At 32.6% G+C, this 11,931-nt stretch overlaps 1 protein-coding gene across 1 annotated transcript; it reads left to right on the top strand.

Moving 5' to 3' along the window:
• Positions 1-2,529: 2,529 nt before the first annotated feature.
• Positions 2,530-3,177, top strand: LOC131054318 (pathogenesis-related thaumatin-like protein 3.8). The gene has a single exon (XM_057988798.2). The coding sequence runs from the start codon at positions 2,530-2,532 to the stop codon at positions 3,160-3,162; it is 633 nt and encodes a 210-aa protein (XP_057844781.2). The 3' UTR covers positions 3,163-3,177.
• Positions 3,178-11,931: the final 8,754 nt, after the last annotated feature.

Below are 11,931 nucleotides of genomic sequence, written 5' to 3'. Positions count from 1 at the left end.
AATAGGAGTCGGACAAAGTTCCAACTTTACAGCCAATAATCGAGGCAACCTTAACTTTCCTATGTTCAGGGGTGTTAAAGAAGAACATGGAGCTTTTAGCTAGGCTAACTTTTTGCCCTGAACCATGTTCGTAGGTATCCAAAGTCCTTTTTAAATTCTTAGCTTCTTTAACCAAACCTTCCCCCATCAAGAGAGTGTCATCTAAAAATTGTTGGTGAGAGAAAGTGGAGGCTTGAGAGGGGGGTTGTAAGCTCGTAATATTGCCATTTTTGACTTCCCCATGTCTTATGCCCCTAGACGCTGAGAAAAAACCAAAGGCATATCCATTAATCAACATAAAATATTTTGGGGTGGAAACACATTTCTCAATGATCTGAATGAATTTCTCGCTAAATCCAAAATCCCCGAGGATTCAGAGGAAAAAGCTCCAATTAAATCTATCAAAATCTTTCAGAAGTTTCAATTTCAGAAAAAAACCAAGTTTTTTATTAATAGAAAAGGAGTGGCTATTCTCATGAACCACAATAGTAGAATCCAGGATCTTCCTCCTAGGGACAAACCCATTTTGATGCTTTGAAATTAAAGAGGGGATGAAAATCTTAAGCCTGAGCACCAGAATCTGTGTTATTCTTTGTTATATTAAAGAAATTGTAACCATTATTCTCCAAACATGTGATTTCATTTTGACAAGTTGTAGTTTTTGTCTTTCTATGTCTATGTTAGGTATAAAACTGTCCATTTTTTCAACATTTTATTTTTGTCCAACCCTTGTAGCCTAACAAAAATTGGTGCAACTATCTCTATCATTTTTTCAAAGGCCCCTTTTTCACATTTTTCGTTTTGGATTTCTAAAATTAACCTAACAAGTTTTCTTGTAGGTTTGTGTAATCATTGAAGCTACTAATCATTTGTTTGTAGGGGTAATTTAGATGTGTGTTTATCTTTTTCTAGTTTAATTAGGCTTAAACGTTTTTCACTAGGGGTAAATGAACTTTGTTTGAAGTGTCTTGATCTTTTGGCATGCCAATTGTCTAGAACCCTAAGGTGATAACAAAAGTATCATCTCCCCTCGCCTTCCATTGGACCTTGGGTGTAAGAGAAATTGTTATTGTCTTTTAGAGGACCTGCCTCCCAAGAAGCCTTTAAGGTTGGGTGTGAAGGAATTATCCAAGTAGTACTTTGTTTCAATTTGCTATATAAATAGTTATGATTATTGATAGAATTCTCTTATCACCCAGTGTCGATGTGTTATGTCCATAGTAACAATACACTATGCAAAATGACTATAGAAAATAGAAATGTACAATACTTCAATAGTAAAAGTATAGATATTTGTTGCATGACGCAAAGTATTTGGTTGGATGAATATACTTGAAAAAAAAATTGTTGATATAAATTTCAGTCTATTTCAAAATTTGGGCTTTTACAAACTATGTAAATCTTTACTTTCATATTATTATAAATATTTCAATTACTTTGGTCACTTTGGTAAAGAAGAAGAGAGAGAGAGAGAGAGAGAGAGAGAGAGAGAGAGAGAGAGAGAGAGAGAGAGAGAGAGAGAGTATATTCGTACACATCAACAGCTGAATAGCACCTTTCAAGATTGTTTATTAGTTTATAATTGTGGGAACATTGTAAAAATGTCATAACTTTTTACATTTCATTTAAAATGAGAAAATTAAATAAATACATCTCTTAAAATTAATATTTCTTTTACATTTTAAAAAATAGATTATAATGGTATGAGTGTATTCACAAAAAATCATTTAAATCTCAAATATAATATTTATAAAATAAAAACATATTTTATAAATATATCATTTTTTTAATAAATAAATATATAAATTCTTTTAATAATTAATAATAATATTCAAAGTAAAATTAAATAAATATATTTAAAATATCATTACTAAGTATCTTAGAATAAAAGGCTGTATTTGAATCTTACCTTCATCCACAACTTTCATTATAAAACATCCTTAAATATAATGAACTAAATTCAACAAGCATTGTCATTGCTATTGAAATGTGTTTAGGCTTTCTTGGTAACAGTAAATAATAAATCCCTCCTCATATACACAATGCATTCATCTTCATTCAATCCAGGCTGTATAATGCCAACAGTTTCAGCTTGTGCGCTTCTTGTAGCTGGTCTGGTCGTATCTTCATATAAAACCTAGACAAATTAAAAAAAGACAAATTGGGAAAAGAGTAATTAACAAAGGACAAGAGGGCTTTCGTGTGATATACGGCTCTTAAAGTCGGGTCTTTGTTTCTTTGCTTCCTTCTTACCTTCGTAGGAGGTGGAGATCTCTATATAAGTGACAAACCCCTCGTTGTATCTTCATTCAGTCTTTCCTGTATGCGATATAGATACTAGTTATAATGGCAAAAGTATCAGATCTTGCGCTTCTTCTTGTTGCTGGACTGGCCATATCTTTTTGTAATCAAGGTAAGCTGCCTTAGTAACAGAATGTGTATTCTACGTAGCTGAATAGTATATACATTTCCAAGAGTTAAGATAATAATATGTGTGTGTGTTTTGTTACAGAGGCGGCAGCAGTTAAGTTTGATATACGGAACCAGTGCGGGTACACAGTCTGGGCGGCGGGATTACCCGGAGGAGGGCAGCAGCTGACCCAGGGGCAGACATGGACGGTTAATTTGGCGGCGGGTACACAATCAGCAAGATTCTGGGGTCGAACCGGCTGCTCTTTCGATGCTAGCGGCAAAGGAACCTGTCAAACCGGTGACTGCGGCGGCCAACTGAGCTGCACAGTCTCGGGAGCTGTTCCCGCCACGCTGGCCGAGTACACTCAGAGCGACCAGGACTATTACGACGTGTCGCTAGTGGACGGCTTCAATATTCCTCTTTCCATCAACCCTACCAATGCACAGTGCACTGCCCCTGCATGCAAAGCCGACGTGAACGCTGTGTGCCCTGCTGAATTGAAGGTTGCCGGCGGATGCAAGAGTGCCTGCGTTGCCTTTCAAACAGACCAGTATTACTGCACTGGCAGCTATACCAACAGCTGTCCTGCGACAAACTACTCAATGATATTCAAGCAGCAGTGCCCTCAGGCCTACAGTTATGCCAAGGACGATACGGCAACATTCGCTTTTCCCTCTGGTACAGACTACACTATTGTATTCTGTCCTTAGATATATATAGGATTATGTTTGTGTGTGGATTAATATATTAATAAGTGTTGTCATCTTCGTATTGACACTGTGGTGTAGCCGCGTAGGCCGTTGCCAGTTGCCACTCTCACCACTTATTATCAATAAAACATTGCTGTCATTTCACCAGTAATGAGAGGAGCGTAATTCACACGCAATACACTGTTCTGAGAGAATATTAAAAATAAATATATACTTTGATATTTTATTTTCTTTATATTTAAAAACTAGGTGTCATATATTTTCTTAAAGTCTTATTTCATAGCTAAGATATTAGATGCTTCTCCTCCTATTGTCATTATGATAGGTTAGGCCTATTACTATAATCATATGATTATTTATAAAAAATTTAACATATAAAATTATTTTGTTGAAAGAACGTAAAGTCATTTGTTTAAATGGAATATACATTCTTAATTGTACATCTTTGTATAGTTTTCGTCACATAAAATTCAATAATGATAATTGTGTCTTCTATTGGATAGGGTTCTTAGAAATTTCTTACACAAGATGTCATATAATTTTATTAAAAACTATTCATTTATGTCTCAACCCTTCACTTGTATAGAAGATGGAACAATCACTTAACCTTATACAAGATAATCTACTATAGAGGATAAAATAGTTATTGTAAAAAATGGTGTACATGCACTCCAATATTTTCGCAATCAATTTGTACATTATACTAGGTGTTTAGATAGGAGTTCCTCAATTATAAATTATTCGAAAATGAAGGTTGCTAGTCTAACACGTCCATGTGCAAGGAGCATCATTTGTATTTATTTTGGAGTTAAAAAGTGAATAATAATATTTACGCATTTTATTGGTACAAAAGAAACAATTGTTTATATGCATTTTATGGTTGCATAATGAAAATATAATGTATGTCCATTTTGTTGGTACAAAATAAATTACTAATGTTGGAATATTACCAATGCAAAATAGAACTATGTTCATGCATTTTTGAGCGTATAGTGAAATAGTTGTGTGTATGAATCTTGTTTGCACAAGAAAATGATCATTGTATGAATTTTGAGTGTATAACAAGATTTCCTTGCATGTGTTTGTCCAAGGTTATAAAAGAGATTGAATTGGAGTACTAAGGTGTTCTTGTGGTTTTATGAAATAGTGTATTTTACAATATGTACATATACTAAGTATCTATGTTTTTCTTATTTGAAATGGTTTTTTTTTTTAATTAAAGTGTGTATTTTGAGATGGAAGAGCTTTGGGAATCCTTTTATGGATGTCACTAGAAAATTGTGTCTTTTATGAAAATTTGAAAGGAAAATTGTAAATCATAATTGATACTTGATTTTTTGTTTTGTTAGTCTATGTATCTTAGGTAGGTCAAGAAGATAATGCCCTCATTTATGTGTATTCTTAATAGTTGAAACTCTTCTCATTCTTTTTAAGAACCAAAATAGTCAAGTCGGTATTTTTTCATGTGTTAGGAAGTTGAGGAGTATTGTAAGCTTCGACAAAATGTAACCATTACTTTTCAAGTTCACATGATTTAATTATGTTTGATGAATGTTTTAATGAATCTTTTAATTACTTATTTGCGTCTTGAGACTAATTCAAATAAAGATCCTCCAATTCTTTAGAAAGTGCCTATCCTCCTTTTATGTGTATAGATCTAATTGTGAATCTAAAAAAAATCTAGTAAGAAAAGTTTATTATGGTGAATATTTTCCAATCCATGCATGTTTGTTGTAAGTACAATTGTTTGTCATGTTCTCATCTCCTAGTCTCGTATGGTATATGTTTAGGATCTAGATGGTTGGGTGTTGCTAATATTTTTTGGGATGTATGCTAGGATCATGGTGGTGCATTTTGAATATTAGGTTAGGATCTCATTTTATCTCCTGTGGTTATGTCTTTATCATGTTGCAATCTTCATCTTTTTATAATGGTACTATTTGTTCATCACTATATATTAAAAATTGTGTATCCATGTATTTTTTAGGATGTAGGCATGATTTTTTAAATTTATTTGTAAAATTATATTTGACTCAAAATATACATTGAAAAGAGAAATTGCATGAATTATTGCTTGAAATTTTACTCAAAAATAGACATAGTAAAATTATAAGCTTTTTTATTAAAAAAATATATCATTAGAAATATATTGGTAAACAATTTTTATATCCATATTTTTATGGTAAACAGATATGAGAAAAAATGTTCTTTTGCAACCTTTTTCATATACCATAGTTGTGTTGATTTGAAATTTTAGGTTCTACCACTTTTGATATTATCCATTTTCTATTATGGAGTTTTTGAACTTATTGGACATTCTTTTACATCCTCTTTATCTTTCATATTAGAATTCTAAAAAATGTTAATATTTGAGCAATTTATTATCATTTCAATGTAAACTATAAAATGTGATTACAAGGTCACAAAATGATGGTACAAAGGATTCCATTGCTTTTTAAAAAAATATTTAACACATTCTATTATTTTATATAAGATGGCATCATTTACATGTATCTTACAATGGTTTTGAATTTTTTTTGGTTATAAACTTTTTATTTATTTTTCATTAATATGTGGACAATATAGGTTGTTGTACAAATAGATCCTCTTGTATTTTAAGTTTTTCTATCACATTGAATATATTTTAATGGTTTTTTATATGTTTATTAGCGGTTGAAAAAACAAATTTGTTTTTTATATGTTGGTTAGTTTGCTACACAACTTTGCTAATTGATGCACAAGTGTGATTATGGTTAATGTTTATGTTGTTGTGTAAGTAAAATAACAAAATGTTGGTATGAATGAGGTTATTTTCTATCTAGTTAATTGGGCGACCTATTCACATGTTAACTTAAGAGCATGCTAGCTATCCTTATATCCTAGGTGGCATGCTAGAAGTTTTCTTATAATGGGACCATGTCTCATTATTTATTGTTATTCGCATATGTTATTGAAAATTTTCTTTAGGAATTTTTTATTTTGTATTAAGCATTTAATGTTTGTATCAAGGGTAGTTATCATGTACATATATGTGTGTGTGTGTATATGTGTATGTGTGTATATATATGTATAAATACATATCTATGTGTGTATATATACATGTATATATACATATATACATGTATGTATGTATTTATGTATGTATGTATATATGTATGTATGTATGTATGTATGTATGTATGTATGTATGTATGTATGTATGTATGTATGTATACACATACACATACACATACACATACACATACACATACACATACACATACACATACACATACACATACACATACACATACACATACACATACACATACACATACACATACACATACACATACACATACACATACACATACACATACACATACACATACACATAACACACACACACTTGATCTTATATAATGATATAGTCGTGATATTAATTTATTTTTATATTAGTCTAATATATGATTTATGATTTATTTGAATATTTTGGTCAACCTTTATGTGTCTAGTGTTTGTATCATTCACGATTCATTAAAAAAGTTTTAGAAAAGAATGTAATACTAGGAAAACATTTAACATTAAAATAGATTTAATAAGAGTATCAAATAGTTCTTGTTTTAAAAAAACTTGTGTATCATCCTTGAAAATCATCAATAATGTATTAAAATATCTTTGAAGTTGTTTCATTCATACAAAATCTATTAAAAATTTTAAAAATGACACATCTATTAAACATTAGACTATAGACTACTAAAGAATGGAGTTGGGGGATTGCTCTAGGATTGGTCCTCTAGTTGTGTTTGGGATTGGTCCTTCGGTTGTGTTTGGAATGGTTCCTCAAGTAGGTCTCTCTGTCTCTCTTGATTGTGTTGTATTTGCGTGGGTGAGAGGTGAATTGTTCCTTTGGGGTTGGGTCTTCAGCATTTTTAAATTGTTGCTCCAAATTCTATAGAGGGGGAATAGGGGGCTCGAGTTATTGAACCTACCAACTAGTTCTGTTTGGGATTGGTCCTCCGGTTGTGTTTGGAATGGTTCCTCTAGTAGGTCTCTCTGTCTCTCTTGATTGTGTTGTATCTGGGTGGGTGAGAGGTGAATTCTTCCTTTGGGTTTGGGTCTTCAGCATTTTTAAATTGGTCCTCCAAATTCTATAGAGGGGGAACAGGGGGCTCGAGTTACTGAATCTACCAACTACCAACTGAAGGTTATGTAGGGGGTGGGGGGCATGTTACGTACAAAATCAGATTTGACATCATGGTATTGACATGTCGATGGGCTCAGTGGGAGAGGTATAATTACTCCTAGGAGAGCTCATCACTCCTCTAATTGGCTAGACATTGGTTGGACATGGATCTATCTTCATATGGTGGGAGAGAGACAATTACTCCTGAACTCTGATTTTTTTTGTGTGGAGGAGGAATAGAGTGTGAATTTGTAGCATGAGGAATGACTAAGGTTACGTTTCCACCCCTTACTTCCTAGTTCATGAAAGCCATGCCAATCCATGCAATGATGATTAGGTGTTCATGGGGATCCCGATCATTTGTCATTCAATTAGCTTGTTCCCGGATAGAGAGCTGAACCAATACCAATACCATGTTGAATCAGAGATAATGCAAAGATGTATTGACATGAGACGGTCATACCCTATTATTGTAAGGGGTTCTATTGGTATCCCTTTAGAATAGTAGGCGGATCTAATTCAATTTTTCTCGGACCTAGTATATAGAGCCTATCATTTAGATCCATGTGTAATGTATTGACCAATGGAATCCCTGCTCTAGCATAAATCAGGTGTCTAGAGATTAGTGTCCAACGTAGCATGGCGAGCGTACCCCCTGGTAACCTAGACTGGTGACTCGTAGGGGGGCTAAGTGCCTAGATTTCGTCATGTTTCGACCAAGGTGTTCATGGGGATCCTTAGTACATTGTGTTTGGTGTGATACATTGAGGATGTGGTGATATATCACTTCAACCAATAAGTAACCTACCACACCAACCTACACTTACCAATCATTACACAAATGAGAAGGAACAGTTAGCCCCGGTTAGTCATCAGATAAGGTCGAGACATGTTACATAGATAAGATCCTATATCCACCTACCTCCATACACTCCCTTTCTATAGTTGTAGGGAAAGATACCCTCATATTATAATCTCTCCTCCTAATGTTCCGTGCGGTCTAATTACAATCCCCAGTCCCCTGCATCACTTTCCACTCCATATAATTTTAGGCAAGCCCATAGAATTGTAGGGCTTGACTGCAATTCATTACTAAAACCCAGCCAAATTGTAGGGGGCCCTCCTCCCCCCACCCCCCTATTATAGGATATTATTGTAGGACCTGATTGAAACCTACTAGCCCTTAAAAATCGTAGGGGGCTAGACTAATAATTATAGTTTCTATCCCCCTCCATTTATAGGTATAAATATTATAGACATGTATGTCAAACACTATATAAAATAATTCTAAAACTTATAAAAGTATGATCTATAGATGTTTGTACCTATCAGCTATTTGATTACAGTTTTGAATGGTGTCTACTAATTTCTAGATATGTGAACATCGTGAAAAAATAGTACTTTTAAAAATTCTTCTTTTAATTTTAAAAAATAAAATAAAATACATCACTTATAAATTAAAAAATAGACGTTGTTATCCTGAATATATAAAAGAATCATTTAAATCAAATTTAATAAGAAATTCGTAAACTAGTGATATATAATAATATTTTTAATGAATATATTATTATAAATACATTTATTTAAAATATCATTAGTCCATAGTTAGTCGATAGACTATATTACGTTGGGTTTTCACTAAAACCTGTCTCATGCCATCATACTGCGTTACATTGTCATGAAATTGCATAAGATTCTCGTTAAACTGTCCCAATTTCCCGTCACCAATCAAATCAGAATAAATCGTATCTTTAAATTAAATTGGATCTTTATTGAATCAGATCAAAGAAAATTTCATCAAATCAGATTCCGATTGGTCCATTAAATTGATAGAACATCTGTTGAATTTATTTTGGGAGTGCTTCTCAACAATAAAACTCAACACTCAGTAGCCATGCGGGTAGACGAAGAAGTGGGAGTGCAGAAAAATCCACTGCAATAAATTTGATGGAAACCCTAAAAGTAAAATAGTAGGAGCACATAAGAGCAATAAAATGGTAAAGCAAGGCGAGGGTTTGTGTCAATATTATATGCAGCGTAGTCATTATCTTCAACTTCACGTCTGGCAAAGGACACACAATCGCCTGGACGCTTAGCACAACAATCTAGATCTAAAGGTAAGGTAAAATAATTCAATTCAAATATCTTTGCTACTGATATTGTAATTGGGTGAATCACGAAGGAAAACCGTTGTAGAATTTGTTGGAAGTGACTTAACTTTGAGAGGGGGGGTGAATAAGAGTCAATCGGAAATTTGACTTAATTGGCTCAATTTAAGATTCATTCAAACTGGATCTTTGACAATAAATCAATCTTATAAAATCATGTAAGCACGACCATTCAATATGAGCAAATAGAATAATCATATAATGCTTAACTGAAACTGACTTTACATAAAGAGACAACTTTGAACTTCTCACACATTGCAACATAAACTTTGAACCTTAAACATTGCATTTAATATGAAATGATATAGACCAAGATAACAAATGAAATGCATAAAATTAAGAGAGGGCAAAAGCATTAGAGAAATCTAATGAAACAGATCAGAAACATTAGACAAAAGACACAAAAATTTCATGAGTGGAAAACCCTCTTGGGGTAGAAAAACCACTCGATAAAATATCCTTTTATTATCTCAAAGAGCACCAACTTGGTTACACTGAATTTAGAAGTAGTAAACTTCAAGGAGCACCAACCCCCATATCTCATACTATGTCAAGAAATGTCAAGTTACAAACACTGATAAATTTATAATTGTACAATGATTTTGCAACTACAAACTTGTTAGTGATTGAACAAGTTTACTAAAGAGATATTCAATAATGTCAATTAAAAGTTTCTGTAATCAAAATTAGAGAGTACACATTTCAATCTTTGTAAGACCTCAATCCCTAGAATACAACAGAGAGAGATAACACACACTTTATCAAAAAAAATTCAATTTATAAACCCTCTATATCTGTGAAAGATTTATGCTTTGTTTTGAATCAAGTTCTCTATCATCGAAAAAAACTCTATCCAAATAATATCTTTTAAATAGCCAGTTTTGTTTGAAATAAAGTCTTCAAATGTAACCCTTCTTTCTTTCTGAAATGCAACCCTAGTCTTTCAAAATAATACCTTTTTCATTTTTTGTTTTTTAAAAAAATAAATAAAACCCTTTACATTTTCTATTTCTAAAAAGAATTTAAAAATAAAACCTTTCTTTTATTTGTTGTGGTTGCATTTTTAATAATTTAAGCTCTTTTCCTTTTTATTTTATTATAAAAAAGGCAGCTTTCAAAACAAAAACAAAAAAAAAATATGAGATACCAGATTCTCTCTTTTCATTTAGGAAATGGTATTACCTATAGATCTAAAAAAAACTGAGTGTAGATAGTTGAAAAATATTTACAGAATCCAAACGAACTTAGCCACGAAAACCACCGTTGAAATCTTCAAAAACTAGTAGTATGACATAGTAAAAATGCATGTCAAGAAACCAAAACACAAACTTCTTGTAACGACCAATAGGATCTCCATAGCAACAGACCTGATAGAAACTTGTTTAATCCTTAAGCTGCCCTAAACACTTTCGAATACTTTTGCAAACTGCATAAACTTTTAAATTCTGACTAGATATGATAAGAATAATATCTCAAGCACTTGTGTGGCTCAGGGCTTGCAATGACCATTCAAAAACTCGATGAACAAAGTTTGCTATCATATATTAGATAAAATGCATTTCCAATAAAGACTAATGAATGGTGGAGCCCGCGGTGGTTTGTACTTGGTTAATATTTTTCACTTAAAGCCTAACAAAACATACACCAACATCCCAGATTCCTTTGGCATTCGTAGCATTCATTATTTCATATGATACGGTCCACATAAGGTATCTTTATGTTTTCATTAAGGCCCGATTTAGAATGAATGTATAGTCACAAAAGTGTGACCTTTTAAAATAAAAAATACTTGTTACCTTTTTTAAGATAATATCACTATAAAAGTGACTTTTGTATCCTTGCAGTCTATCATTATTCAAACCAAATGTGAATTTGAATAACATAAGAAAAAATGTATTGAGTTCAACCGCATTATGAATATCTGAAAATGAGAAACATTTGTAACAAAAGTTTCCAATCTGGATGCCAAATGGTATAAGCAAACCCAATATAAATGCTCTCTTTTTGTCATCAAGGACAACTAAGGGGCAACAAACTCCCCCTTTATCCTTGATGGCAAAAATCATGCCATCATTGACCTGTATGTCAAAATCACCACTGAGATATATCAAAATATCAAAGGACTATAAATAAACATTCCAAATGTCTGTATATGAACAATAGGAATCTGCTAAAAAGAATATAACAAACATTGTGAAGTCATAAAATGAAATCCACCTGTCCACAATACCACAAAATATACCAAAATGCCACTATAACAAAGTATGCCAGTGTAACCAAGTATGCCATTGTACCAGAATAGATCACAAATACAAAAAATGTACCAAGTCAAACCAGTCAAAAACTTGGAGATTAAGAGATGCAGATATGTCAATGATGCATAATTTTTCTCCCCCTTTTTGTCTCGAAGACAAAGGGAAAAGTAGAAGAGTGTTG

The sequence above is a fragment of the Cryptomeria japonica genome, chromosome 8 (assembly GCF_030272615.1).
Source record: "Cryptomeria japonica chromosome 8, Sugi_1.0, whole genome shotgun sequence".
In the NCBI taxonomy this organism is placed as follows: Eukaryota; Viridiplantae; Streptophyta; class Pinopsida; order Cupressales; family Cupressaceae; genus Cryptomeria; species Cryptomeria japonica.
Note: the sequence above shows the minus strand (reverse complement) of the source record. Positions and strands in the feature narration are given on the sequence as shown.